Source organism: Ptychodera flava (genome assembly GCF_041260155.1).
Source record: "Ptychodera flava strain L36383 chromosome 23 unlocalized genomic scaffold, AS_Pfla_20210202 Scaffold_24__1_contigs__length_23054250_pilon, whole genome shotgun sequence".
In the NCBI taxonomy this organism is placed as follows: domain Eukaryota; kingdom Metazoa; phylum Hemichordata; class Enteropneusta; family Ptychoderidae; genus Ptychodera; species Ptychodera flava.
The window spans coordinates 16,080,847-16,096,139 of record NW_027248278.1 but is presented as its reverse complement, the minus strand read 5'-3'; the positions used below and the strand labels follow the sequence as shown (position 1 = coordinate 16,096,139).

Sequence of the window (15,293 nt, the reverse complement as noted above, 5' to 3'; positions counted from 1 at the left end):
ATGGTTGGGTTATACCGTACTTCATGAATTTATATTATGACAGGTGTGGGACTTTAAACGGAACATTGTCATCACACATTGAATGCCTGGAAGAGGAAGTTCGGCAGAAATCAGTCAAATCCTGGTTTTGAAGAGAATAATCCTGGTCATGGGATGGGATAGGTAAGTATATGCTAATTAGACGTGCAGTGCTCTGATTGGCTGTCTTTTTTGTTGCAATGCATTGTGGATCATATGTAGGTTGTATAATTACTTTAAATATGTCAGTTTTACCTGGTTAGGTCTTACATTCACTACCAAATACCCAAGTGAACCATTTTAAACCTTGGTATTAGGAAAATGTGGTAATTAACTGTTAGACACTGTTATCATTTTAAATGTAATATTAGGGAAGGGGATACTCATGCAAGTTCAGGGGCCATTACTCTCCTTGCATGCTTTTTGCGAATACAACCCACTGACTGCGATGTTAACTGATGCTCTTTTACTATATTGCATCTTGGACAAGCTTTTCTTCAGTAGGCTTATCGAGCTATTCAAGTCTAAATATAACAAATTAAACATTGACTTTAGACAGTGATTGTTGAACTCTCAGAATATCAAAATTAGGCAGACTTTCCATTCACTGTGCAAATGAAACTTTTTATCAAGCCAGAGCCGATTAAATGCATAGATTTTCAGTTTTAGCATATTTTTCACTGCCAGGGCCAAAGCCTTCTGGATTAAAATGTAAACATTTGCTTCTGCCAATCAGATTGCTTCATTCAGACAAGGCACACTATAAGTATTTGATATTTGTTGCAGGTACATAACAGTGTTTCGTGACACACAGTTTACACAGTTCCACATTGAACCATCAGAATGGAAGGGAGGTCAGGTAAGGCATATGATGATTCTTTGACCAATCAGAATGGAAGGGAGGTCAGGTATGCCAATTGATCATTCTTTGTCAATCAGAATGAATGGAAGGGAGGTCAGTCAGGGCAATATGATAATTCTTATTACCAATTGTGTAGTAGTTCCATAATGGGTTCTCCTTCAGTAAGTGGTTTTGTGAAATCAGTAATTTGCATGTCGCTAAATTAATTGGCAATAGACATAAATGCTAAGATAAATCAAGTTACCCTGGTGATTTGTAGGGTTTATATATTGAAATAAGATTTTGGGGTATTCCTAAAAAATACCATATATAAACCTCAATTATAGATCACTAGTGTATATTTAGACATCAAGTAATGTGCAATGTGATGCAATACAATGTGAAATTTATTTTGTTGTTGTTATCAATTATCATTTTTCTCCTTCCCTATCTTATAATTCATTAGTTTTATAACTATTTATATTGAAATTATTGTTATTATTATCATTATTTTTACCATACTCTATCCACAGACAATAGAATAATATATTGAAATAATATTTGTGGCCACCAAGTCACAGATTTACAAGTCAAATCAATAAATCCATTTTGATTCCGGTTGTATCTTTGGCTTTCAGGAACACCAAGATGACATCTTGGCAGCTGCATTCATTGGTCCCAACACCCTGGCTACCGGCAGCTATGACGGTGAGATTGTCATCTGGAACACCAACTCAGAAGTTGCTTCAAGACATCTCAGACAAAGATTTATCAGAAAGAGTCTCAAATCCAGAGGGGAAGCTCGCCTAACACGGGTAGGCAGCAGATTTTTGTTGTGTGTGTGCAAGTTTAAGCCTGAAGGCACAGGATGGGTTACCATGATGAACTTGGAGAAATTAAGTATCGCCCACAACTAACACAGTGGGCCCCCATATCATGGAAAATGAAGTTTGGTATAATTTAATAATTGTCATGTCTTGTAACCATAGTAACATGCAGTATCAAGCAGTTTGAAAGTCATGTGGGTGGCCTTATTGTCCCATGTGGGTGGTCTTCTTGTCCCAGTATACTGTCAATAAACACAACCATGCATCATAATTTGCTCCAACAAGATTTTATTGGAGATGTGACATTCAACATGCACCTTTAACTGTGGTTAGGCTAAGAAATGGCGGATTACCCATACACTTCTAAGATCTGTCAGTCTACAAGTCATGTCAAGTGTCACAGAACTTCTTTGACATCGTGACCTCCCTGTGACATTGTGACACCCTGTGACATTGTGACAACCTATGACATTGTGACACCCGGTGACACTGTGACATGTGTGATATCATGACATTGTGACCTCCTGTGACATTGTGACCTGTATGATATTCTGACATGTGACCTGTGCAATTTATGACACCATTACAGTACATTCTTTATATTGTGACAGGCGTGACTTTGTGACATATTGACCCTGTGACATGACCTGTTTGACATTGTGACATATGCGAATTTGCGACAAATGGTAACATTCTGACCATGAACAAACCTGATCAGGTCTTGTACCTACTATTCAACTGATAATCAGAAAAGAAGAATGTTTTTTACTTTCAATTTCCAGGGAGCTGAGTCAGCCAAGGGCCAGCCACAGCTTGGCTCCAAACAGTCTACCCAGATAGGCAGGGGTAGTAGACCCACCACCCAGGGGAGGGTGTCTGTCGTACAACCACCGTACATTGGCAGGGTGTCACAGGCCCCAACCAGAGCTACACCGGCCAGTGTTGGCTTGTCCAGAGAAGTGACTAGAATATCAGAACATGATGAAGAGGTCAGTGTAGAGATGTGTCTTCCTTATTAGTTCCCACGGACAAAGTTTGGGAGACTCATAGATTTGTTCATGTCCATGCGTCTATTCACGCTAATTGTTTAGAGATGCCTGGAGTGATTTCTTTCAAACTTGGTTACTTACAAGGATTACTCCCTATGACATACACTTGCCTTGTTTTTGTGATACAATCCAATATAATCATCACTCTGATCAATTGTTTCCAAATTCATCGACCAAGTGGGGACTATGTCATTGACAATGACTTGTTCTGAGTGGTTCTAGGACATTTATGCATCTAGAGATTCTACATCGAGCATTTTGCGCTGATCTTACCCATATAACCGTAGCCCCACCTGTTGGGTGGGAAATTTGCATATGGTGAACGTCCAATGGGTTATACCATCGAGACACAATCTTTGAATCAGTGTTGATCAGGCTTGTTATGCTTCGTGTCTGTTATATTCGTATGCAGATAAGATGGACAGTGAAATTGATCTAAATGTTATCACACTTGTGTAATTGTTTGTAAAGTTGTTCGAAAATTTACTACAGTATCGGTAACTTTAGTTGAGTTGCGGCAACAACAGACGGATGATAGTGTTGTTTCACAGTAGGCTTCTGCTGTAATTGTTGAGATAAAGCAATAAAGTAGACACTGATTAGTGTCTGTGTGTGTAGGGTAAAGATTTCCTGACTTTCTATCCCCGTACATTTCAACAACTTTCTCACTTACTGCTTCTGGCGTATGTACACCTCTTTTCCTGTAGATCATGATTTTTTGCCAAAGAACTTCATACAATGCAAAGGCAACAAGAGTCTAATGACAACTAGACTCTGACTTGGCTGTGATACAATGTAACTCAGAGCAGCGGTATATAAGAAATGTAATATGATTCTGTGTATGTGAAGTGCACTGCAAAGTGTACTCCCTGGTGTGTGTTTATTATGGGTCCATAAAAGCTCTTTGATTTTCACCCCAGTCAGCGCAACTTCTGAGGCAAGTTTTGGAACAACTTTACAAACCAATTACACAAGTGTGGCAACATTTAGATCAATTTCACTGTCCATTCTTATCTGCATATTAGTGTAAGATGTCTTGTGTGATGAGCATGGTCTTAACTTATACAAAACTTACCCATAACGTATTTGACGTACGCCCAGCGCATTCACCAATTTTTCATTCTTTGGCATACGCTGGCTAAATCGTCAAGGTGTGGGCCATTAATAGAGCCATTTTAAATAACAACATTCTGTTGCAGAGGATGAAATAGAAATGTTTGGGATCACTGTTCTTTAGAAAATTTCATGATTTTCTATATTTCTTGTTTAATGCCTAGTGAGTTACACATTAAAAGAAATTGCTCATTGTTGATCATCTCTGATCCTGAAATGTTATGGATCTGGTGAAATAACATCATGCGTATTTTTCTATAATTAGGACTACGGCCATGCTGTGACTAGGGTTGCATTTCTAGAAGCCAGAAAGAACAACTCAGCTGCCAATGGCGCTAACCTCGTCTCCTGTGGCGGCAACGGATGGGTGCGATTCTGGAACACGGCCAACAACGAGCTCCTGGCGGAGTTTGTGGCCCATCAGCAAGTCAGCAGTATCATCATGGCCACGGATGATCAAAACCATTACATAGTGACCGGAGACACGGAAGGGCACGTCAAAGTCTGGAATATCCAGGAATACTGTCTGAGACAGCCGGAACAGATGTTGGTGGATCCTCCACGTAAGTGTTCTGTAGTATCGGAATATTTCAAACTGCATTGTCCATAGATTTTAAAGTGTTACAAGAAGTGAGGGTCATATTTCATATTTATCTTGTAATATAATTTATGAAAGAATGTAATCATTAATTAACTTTAATTAATTAACTTTCCAATGACTAATTAGAAAACATGATTCAGTTTGTCTATTCTCAAGTCATGAAGAAATCAAAAGATGTCATGAAAAAGTATTTCAAAAATGAATACTAGAGACCAAATAATGATGTGTAGATTTTGTGCGTTAGATTGCCAAACAGCTTTTCAATTACACATGTAACTAGAGTTACAAGCTTGTTTTAGAAATATAATATATGATGACAGATTTTTAAGGTAAATTGCTTCCATGCCTACAACATAGTAAGAAGATTGACAGAAAAATGGCATTGAGTTGTCAACACAGATATGTTGTATATTTTATGTTCATAATCAATGGCAGTTAATTTTTTGTATAATTTCATGTTTGTACCCAGTAATACTGGTAGATATTGACCCATTTATGATCACACCTTTTAAGTATATGTTATTTGTTTTGAATTTGGATCAAACCATTTACAGGCAGTGGGAGTGAAAGGATTGTTTTCAACAACTTAATCTTTACATCTCTGAATCAGCATCAATAATTGAATTCGCTCAGCTTTTTAAGCTGTTCACCCCGATGTTCCTGTAAACAGGTCCACAAACACCATTGAACACAATGGGTTTTTGCCAAACCATGGTGGTGAAAGGGGGTTATAGTATATATCTTTGAGAAAGTCAAACTAGAGATTTGATTTGATTATTTTGAACAGCCATGACTGCTACCTGGCAACCACACGTAGATACAATCAACTCATTACTCCTCTGTATGAGAAACGACAGACTACTAATTGTGTCCGGATCCACAGACTGCAGTGTTGCATTGTGGGATATCTATGGCAACCATATCGGTGTATTTGGTCAGGTAAGTTCAACGGACTGGAAAAAAGCACAAGTACTCATCTGATCTGATCATCCATCTATTTATTTAACCTGTTCACCACTATTCGCTGTAAACAGGTCCACACTCACCATTGATAACAATGGGTTTGGGCCAAACCATGGTGGTGAAAGGGTTAAGCAATAAAGATGGATGATTAGGTTGTGTTTAGAGGTCAATGTATTCCAGTAGTGTTAGTTATTTCTGTATATTCTGAGATCAGATTTGTTGTACATGTTAAATACAAATATGCAAACCTAGTGAAGAATCCAAGATTCCTGTGGCAGGGAATATGTGTGTACCACATAATGTTTGCCAAAAATTTGATAAAAAACTGTAGCCGATGAAATATGATGTCTACTTGGTCCAAAATCATCAAAAAAATTAAAGAAAAGTTCATTGAAATTGGTAAAATGTTGCATTAAAAGTTTGGTGGAAAAAATTACCATACAGCACTCGAAGGGTTAATAAGTGTAGTACGATCTAAAACATTGATGAATAAAAGGTTACTGATGTTTATTTGTTTGTCTATTTATTTATTTTCTGTTTGTTTGTTGGTGTATTTTATGTGATTGATTCCCTGTGATTTGTTGACATGGACAGGAGGACCATTGGAAGATACTTCCCTATGTACCACCACAGGAAGAGAGTGAAGAGGAGGCTGAGGTAAACAAACTTTCATCCAAACCATCTACTGGTGTTTGTGTTTCTGACAACCATTTCTGTCAACCTCAATTCATCACCCACAGTTTCATGATTTCCAGATGTTTTGGTGTTTTTCACTTCCTTCCTCATTTTGCGTTTACCGCTTTCAAACATCTACACTATTTTCTGTCAGTGATCAAACAATGTTCCCGTCACGTTTTCCTGTAACATTTAAATTATTCTATCTAAATTCTGTGAAAATATTTCTTATTTCAAAAGAAATCATTTAACTACTATCACAACATCACATATGATATCCTCTAAATATTTTAAAAAGTGAATTTTTTCTTTCTATTTGCTGCAAAATTTAACTGTCTTTCAAAATTATGTATTACTGTGTATCGTGTATTAATGTAATACATCTCATTGCTCATTTTGCTATGATGTGTCATTATCACATGTTAATGTGACATCATTCGTGTCTCCCATTGATGACATCACATATCTTAATATTTCTGACACAAAAAAAATTCTCTTCTTTGTCCATTTTATTCAAAATTTAAACTTTGATGACCCTGTAAGATAACGTACGTCATGCCTAACTGAACTTTACTTTTCTGTTGAGGACTTTCAGTCTTTATTTCAGAGTGTATTCTTCCAAATTAATGTCTAATATTTCTCTTGTGAATGTCTCATTCTCTTCTTTTTCCCGTGACATCACTTCTCATGTATCAATCATCAGTCACCATCAGTGTCTCCCCAAGATGACATCACTGATGTGTCATTACCGGGCAGTGTGCAGGTATTACATTGGCTGTCAAAGGTCAAAGGGCAAGGTTTACAACCTTCCAAGCACTACTACCTCATTGGCTGCACCGACATTTCCCAGCACAACATTGATTATCATTCACTTACCACAGAGCAGTAAAAAAATCACTCACACCAGCTTTCCTAGCTGGCCTCAGCCTACCATTCTCACTTATTCCCAGTTATCCTAATTACACAGCACCGACAGAATCACACAAGGGTGATTCTGAATCTGATAATAATGTACCTTTAATTTGACAAATTCTACTCATATCAAACTTATGACAAAAAACTGAAAATCCCAGTAGCATTTATGATTTAGTCCCCCGGACACCGTCCGGGGGGAATTTATAGGTTGGTCATGTCCGTGCGTGCGTCCGTGCGTGCGTGTGTGCGTCCGTGCGTCCGTCCGTTCACGCAGATATCTCAGAGATGCCCAGGTCAATTTCTTTCAAACTTTGCACAAGGATAGTACCCTACCCCATACAGATGCACGTCGATTTGTTTCACAATGCTGATCAAATTTGGCCGTGGTTAGAGGACTTTTTAGTTTTCACCTCCATAGACTCCCATGTATAAGGCAGTGTCCATAGACTCCCATGTATAAGGCAGTCCATAGACTCCCATGTATAAGGCAGTCCATAGACTCCCATGTATAAGGCAGTCCATAGACTCCCATGTATAAGGCAGTCCATAGACTCCCATGTATAAGGCAGTCCATAGACTCGATGTATAAGGCCGAGAAAAATAAAAATTTAGTTTCTCATCGTATTCATATTGCAAAAAGGATGCAGTGACACAGTTTTCAGTCCCAACGGATGAAGTCCAGGGGGCTAATAGATTGGGTCATGTCCGTCCATGAGTCCATCCGTGAGTCCATCCTTTCACGCAGATATCTCAGATATTTTGACAAAATGTCACGTGACCTTGGTGACCTTTGACCTCAAATATACATATTTGTCCATAACTCAGGAACCACAAGTGGTACACCCTTCATATATGGTATGATGGCACAGCTTATGACGCCACATATTGTACCTCATTAATTATGCGCATATCTAATTTTGAGCAAGCCAATAGAGCTAGAGGTCTGATTTTTGGTATGTAGGGATAACTTAGCAATAAAATTTTTTTGACAAAATGTCACGTGACCTTGGTGACCTTTGACCTCAAATATACATATTTGTCCATAACTCAGTAACCACAAGTGCTACACCCTTCATGTATGGTATGATGGGACACTTTATGCTGCCACATATTGTACATCATTAATTATGCGCATATCTAATTTTGAGCGAGCCAATAGAGCTAGAGGTCTGATTTTTGGTATATAGGGATAACTTAGCACTACAATTTTTTTGACAAAATGTCATGTGACCTTGGTGACCTTTGACCTCAAATATACATATTTGTCCATAACTCAGTAACCACAAGTGCTACACCCTTCATATATGGTATGATGGGACAGCTTATGACGCCACATATTGTACCTCATCAATTATGCGCATATCTAATTTTGAGCGAGCCAATAGAGCTAGAGGTCTGATTTTTGGTATATAGGGATAACTTAGCAATGCAATTTTTTTGACAAAATGTCATGTGACCTCGGTGACCTTTGACCTCAAATATACATATTTGTCCATAACTCAGTAACCACAAGTGCTACACCCTTCATATATGGTATGATGGGACACCTTATGACGCCACATATTGTACGTCATTAGTTATGTGCATATCTAATTTTGAGCAAGTCAATAGAGCTAGAGGTCTGATTTTTTGTATATAGGGATAACTTAGCAATAAATTATTGTGACAAAATGTCACATGACCTCGATGACCTTTGACCTCAAATATACATATTTGTCCATAACTCAGTAACCACAAGTGGTACACCCTTCATATATGGTATGATGGGAGACCTTATGATGCTTCATACTGTACCTCATTAATTATGCATATATCTAATTCTGAGCAAACCCATAGAGCTGGATGTCTGTCATACATATGCACATAGATTTGTTCTGTGATAGGATCCAATAAGGCCGCCATGTGGCCATTTTATTACGATTCTTTCATGTCCTGAACTACAGCTCAGACATGTATCAAGCAAATTTATTCAAAAGTATTTTTATCACAGACCTAATGAAGAGGCCTCTATCCTCTCTGAGGACCTGTAATCAAAGTACCCATTAACAAGTGGGGACTGTGTCATCAACGATGACTTGTTATTTATGTATTTATTTGTTTTTTATTTATTTATTACTTATTTATTTATTTGAAGGAGAACAACAGAACATTAATGAGCAGAACTGTCTCTTCTAATAGTTTGAAAAAGTGAATCATACATACATTATACAAGAAATTTTCCCACTGTCTTTTGTCCCTTGAGTATACTTGGTTTGATATGGGCGTAATTTGTCAGACGCTATGGTGATCAGCGACATTATCAGAATCAGTTCAGAATCTAGCCTGTATGTGATTCTATTGACCCAATGCATCCCTATTAACCCACAGTTATCGGCAAATTATGTATTTTTGTTTAATTTTAGCAGATACCTTAACCCTGAAAAAATATAATATTCATGACCATGCAACATCAAAAGGCAGATTTTCATTCAATCAGAGGTCAAAGTGTAAAGTTCATGACCTTTCTTCAGAATCTGTGTATTTTCACAGAGTATATGCCATACATCTGCCAATTGCTAAAGAATTTGAATCGCTATTATCCCATACCATATTTTTTGTTATGCACCAAATACATATTAGATATTCTAACAAAGCTTTCGAACAGCATGGCATAGGTCAAACTAATTTCACATTAATTATATTAAGACGGGCCATATAAGTTCATCAGCACCTACAATCTGACCTTTGACCTTGAAGAGTCAGCTTCTCATAAGGTTAGTTACAAAAGCACAAGTAGCATAGCAAGACAAACCTTAATTTCAATTATTCTAAGGTCAAGTGCATACACATGATTTCTGATTATATGAAAGATATGACAACTGTTGTTAAAAAATATTTTCTGAACATGATTTCAGCCATACCAGTATAGCAAAGTTTGTGCCTTCAAATTTTGCACCAGTTCTAATGAGCATTTCATTGTTGTCAGTTACAAGTCTCACATAAGATTTAATTTGATCTTCACATTGTAACACAGTATTAGATCCCTTTTAGAATCAGATTCACATTGACACTCCCCGCAGCTGCATGCAAAAAGCTTCAGACTATTATTCATGCACAATTCATTCCGGATCACCGTATTGTTACCAGTAATGTGAAATTATTTTGTTGTTTCCTAGGATGTGGATGAGAATGATGAATCTGATAAAGACAGTTTGACCACGGAAGACAGTGGTTGGGAACCCGGTGATTATGACCCTGGTTATAAAATCAACACATGGGATGAAACCAGACTAGGTTTGTAATAACACTCCTGCTTCAAGTGATCATATCATTATTCATCCCTTTTGCCGCAAAATTTTGGTTCAATTCCCATTGAGTTGAATGGTTTGGTTGAAACTGTATATAGGGATATAGGGGTGGAAGGATCAGAGTTCTACAATTTGATAACGATGATGAATCTGATAACGATAGTGATTAGAATTAGAACAAAAGTCAAAATAGCAGAGTCTGAATACAAAAAAGAAAAAAAAAATATCTGCTTTAGTTTCAAAATTGTGTCTTGAATAGTGGAAAATATTGATATATGATAAAATTCGTAGCAATAAATGCAGCGAGCATTGATTTAAAGTCTTGAAGCTCATTGAGACGGTGAAGAAATTTTCATCAGTATTTTGAAGGAAAGACATAGTAAGGAGAGCTTACCCCCAGATAGGTGACTGCATGTAATAAATTCAACACGAATAGATCACAAATTATTAGAACGAGATTTTACTTTTTCACATACCGGTAGAACACTAAACCTAAGCTAATTCAAAATTTTTTTCAATACTGAAGGTGTTGAATACAAGGAAACCAGAGTGACTAAAAGAGAACGTCGGCAACCCGGTACTATTCCGGATTTGCCGTATTTACACTGGGAAAGGACCGGACAGCCACCAGCTGGACCATATGCTGTGAGTTTAAACATTTCTCTGTATGTCCACCGTGAAAAGCAACAGTTATTTCCTTTCGTCTTCAAACTTTTGACTCTCATGACATTTTAAGAACAAATATAGTTTCATATTGCTTGTAATAAAGCAGATTTTACAATGATGTTGATTATTTTTACATTGCACAAATGGATACAAATGGGAAAAAAAAATTCAGAGCTTGTATATGAAATAATAACATCACTTAGCGTGGCCACAGAAAAAGCATGTTTATTTGACATTAAGATTGAATTTTTTGTACACTTTTCAAAATCTGTACACTTTCTAATGATACGACTACGGCCTTGAAAGATTTATTGTAAACATATTGAATAGATTGTCATACTCATAGTCTGTTGTACAGTAGCTGTTGATTCACTGCCATAATTTATACTGGTTTTTAAAACATTTTATCTAATTTAAAGGACCAGGAATGCTAACTTTTGGTGATTATTTCATTATTTTTATTTTGTACATTAATTGCAAGGTCTTACTCTACTCCCAAAAGAACGTTGAAACACACACTATTTAGGTTCTCAACACAGTGTCTACCGGTATGTGTGTAAAATGCACTGTTTACATTTGAATTCTAGTCTGGACCAGAACTCATTTTCCAACAAAAACAGTGCAGTTTAGACATATAAGGTGTTAATTGACAAGCTGAATACTGTGTATAGCATGCTTTGGGGAGTAGAAGAAGAAATTATGGTTGACATTAAAAACAAAAATTGAAAAAATTATCAAAAGTTAGCATTACTGGCCCTTTAAAGAAATTCCTGAAAATATTTTATATCTCTGTCTTTGTGATATAGTAAAACTCATTTGTTAACCTTTGTGTGTTTATATGGTAGTTCTATGTTTTTGTATTGTGTGTGTTGTGAATATTGTGTCTAAGGTGCTTAAATGGTGTACTGGCATAGTTGCAAAAATTGCTCAGAAATGGTGTTTGCGCAAGGATCTATCTAACTTACAAAATGTTGGATAGGATAACTTGAATATGTTGCCTAACTTAATTGTGTCAGTTTATCCTAACCATTTTGCTTAACTTAACCACAGCATGTGTTGCAGTCTATAATGTTTACTCAAATACCTTATTATAGCCCGTAATGTTCTCTACGAATTATCTACATAGTTCAAGGGTCATATGTATCTGTACGTTGGTAATATTTGGGACAGTTTTGTCTTATTGGAGCCACTTCTAGAATTTTAGGCAGCTGAAAATCCACCTGCGCATTTATGCATTTTAAGCATATTATTATGAAAAGATATTCTCAGATACACGTGTCTCTTGAATGTATTGTGGATATTTCTGGCCTTGCTTTGTTTTGTTTTTGAGCAAATTGTCTAAAGTCGATAAAGTTCATATATATGTTGAAGCTCAACAAGCAATAACTCTTGATGTATTTTCCAGAATTCTTATCCTAAACTAACAAAGCATGCCTAAGCAATGCTTGAAAATTCATCAAAATAATCACAATCATACCAATCCATATCCAATGACAGTAGGTGTTAGGCTAACATTATGTTATACTGCCACCTAACTTTCCTAGGGTGTGCATTGCGTGGTATCCCTAACTGCCTCCTAATGCTTCTCACTATGCAAATTGAATCCGCTGCCTCCCTTTCTTTTACAAGCTTCAGGACAAATACAAGCCAATGTTATGGACACAGGTTTGTTTGTTTGTTTGTGTGTTGCACTGTCATCTGTGTTTGTTTGTTTGTGTAGTCTGCTAACAGCATGGCAATCGAAGAATCGTTGAATCTTTTAATTTCCGATATGATATGCAGAGTTTAGCATTTGAACTGATGGATATGTCAAATTCTGCTGACATGTTTATTAGAAACAAATGGACAGTTTCAAATTTTGTACACTACACTGAATTTAGTCAGTCAAATGTAGTGAAATTCATTATCTGATGTCATCTACTGAAAACTCAGTGTAATAGCAACATTATCACAAATTAAGCATTGACACTAGCAAGTGCTGTACTGTGGTGGACAACCTGAACCATGGAAACACAGTCAGGTCATGGTTATCTGCAGCAATACCAACCGGACAAATATTTTACCCAGGGTCACTTATTTGTCTGTACCTATACCTTATATGACATTCTCTTCGCTTTACGCATTATATCCACCATGAATCCTAAGAAAAAAAAATACACCTGACAGTGTATATACTGGTACTGCTTACTAACTTCAACAAAATTTGTAAGAGAAGCTGTTCATGAATCCTAGAAGTGGGCATGATGTGATCAAGACTTCGCCCAAGCTGTAGCAGACTACCATACCTAGTATGGTGAAATGTTATTGATTGATGTTACTTAGCAATAGATGACTCTTTGCCTTACATTAATATATATATCCAACAATTTCAAGATGCTTGCTAAGTAATCTGGTTGTATGGAAATGCAAATTGATTTGCCAACTGGTAAACTATACAGATTAACACAGGGAAACTCTCCTTTATGGTTTCTCAAGTAAAGTTTGTCTACTGAATGATTTGTTAATAAATGTTTGTCGTGTTATATTCTGACCATGTGCATACTATTATTACAACCATCTGCAATCATGCAGTTCCAATTACTGATGGCCTAAGTTTGTTTAACCCCTTTCACCACCATGGTTTGTCCCAAATCCATTGTTTTCTATAGTAAAGTTGGACCTGTATACAGGGAACTGGGGGTGAAAGGGTTTAGGATATTAACCATTGCATCACCTGTTTTTCTGTGTTGAGATCCAACTGAAGCACCATAGAAAACCAGAAGGTTAAGGCAAAGCTTTGGCACCAAAGAGGTTGTTAGATCAGAAGCCACAACAAACAAAGCATCCCCAATGGTTTGCCCATGTCAGTATCTTTGCCAAACATGTACAAAAAACACTGAAACTTAAATAAGTGAACTGAACAAGTTGGTTGACTTTAAACTTAGTCAAACAAGTGTGTATCATTGACTCTACATTACCGTTGATGCAGATGGTTGTATAATAAACTCTTTGATGGTGTGTATACTTGATATGCCTCCATAGAAATACAATTGCCTCTAACATTGAAAGTTTGTTGCTAAGTTGACTATATTTGTGTTCCATATATCAACTATTGTTTGGTAGTCTTTTCATTCAAGGATGCTTGAATATCCAGCATTTGACTTGTCGACAAAGCCCCAGATGTTTAATGACACCTAGGTGTATAATGACATTGTTATCATGGACAAGGTGATTCACATCTGGACTTGAATCCACTAATCACCAATAAAAGTACTACTTTTCACAAAAAAAAAACCAAACAGTGCTGACTAAAAACCAAAGTACGAAGTATGTCAAGTTAACTGGACTTAGAACTGTAGTTGATAAATGGAAACAATACTAAAAAAAAATGAATTTTCGTAAATGGGCTCTAAGCTAATCAATATTTCTGTGATGTGCAATTGGGTCTCTTGTATTCAGTGTAACTTTGGATCTCAGTGTTTTGTCAAGTTCTGATAGTCTACAACTTTTTTGTAACTTGTTTAACTATGTAGTGTAAGTCTAATGCTTGTGGTCAAAGTTTTTTAACGTTTAGTAGATGTAGATGTTTCTGATTGTTTAAATTGTTTTTGTGTTTACTTCTGAATCATATAAAATAACCTCTTATTTGTTATTAGTGCGTAATAATGGGAGAACATTTAATTATAGAAATCCGAAATTGAAGACAGAATACAGCAACAGTTCTTTGTCCTGTTACTTCATTCTAAAAACATGCCAACAAATAATTTGTGTCATTGTCATTCATCCTTTTTTCTTATTTTCCAAGCACATGTTTAACCTTACTTTTGTACAATTTAGAAAAAGTTGCTCATTTTACTCCTAAGGATACTTGTGCTTGGAATATCGCTGAGAATGTTTTTTACGATATTTCTGTAATGTACAGAAGCAAAAAGTTAACATTTTGAAAGTAAAGTCAACAGAGAAAAAATGAAAAAAAAAACTAACTCCACTGTTCTTGAGTATAATATTGTTGATGGGGAAATTTGTATATAAAATAAAGAGAAATGTTATAGTTTTGGGCAGGATGTTTACAGTACAATGTATGACAGGAGCATATATTTGGACTCTCCTGTTTTACGATATTTTGCTGGCATGCTTCTCCCGTGGAATGCATGAAGATTTCACTAACTTCTGTTTGTCAAAATCAAAAATTTCACTTTCCTGTTAGAGTTAACATAGGGATGGCAGCCATTTTGAATGTCAAATATGAGTACATGTTAGGGGACTTGTTTCCTTTACACCAACTTGTTTTGTTATTGATCATTAAAGTTGTCCTGAGAAACATTTGAAAAACGTTTAAGACTTTTAAGATACCTACTA

At 36.4% G+C, this 15,293-nt stretch overlaps 1 protein-coding gene and 1 long non-coding RNA gene across 2 annotated transcripts in view; one reads left to right on the top strand and one right to left on the bottom strand.

Moving 5' to 3' along the window:
- LOC139124946 (uncharacterized) overlaps window positions 1–15,293 on the bottom strand; it is a 477,972-nt gene that overhangs the window by 239,143 nt on the left and 223,536 nt on the right. The window lies entirely within an intron of this gene.
- The window catches only part of LOC139125090 (cilia- and flagella-associated protein 337-like), a 52,171-nt gene that overhangs the window by 26,460 nt on the left and 10,418 nt on the right, over window positions 1–15,293 (top strand). Inside the window, 13 exon segments of the mRNA XM_070691198.1 lie at window positions 44–55; window positions 58–87; window positions 89–162; window positions 805–877; window positions 1,498–1,674; window positions 2,469–2,675; window positions 4,114–4,411; window positions 5,237–5,388; window positions 6,007–6,069; window positions 6,791–6,850; window positions 10,158–10,275; window positions 10,816–10,934; window positions 12,585–12,620. Coding sequence (XP_070547299.1) covers window positions 44–55; window positions 58–87; window positions 89–162; window positions 805–877; window positions 1,498–1,674; window positions 2,469–2,675; window positions 4,114–4,411; window positions 5,237–5,388; window positions 6,007–6,069; window positions 6,791–6,850; window positions 10,158–10,275; window positions 10,816–10,934; window positions 12,585–12,620 — 1,419 coding nt within the window.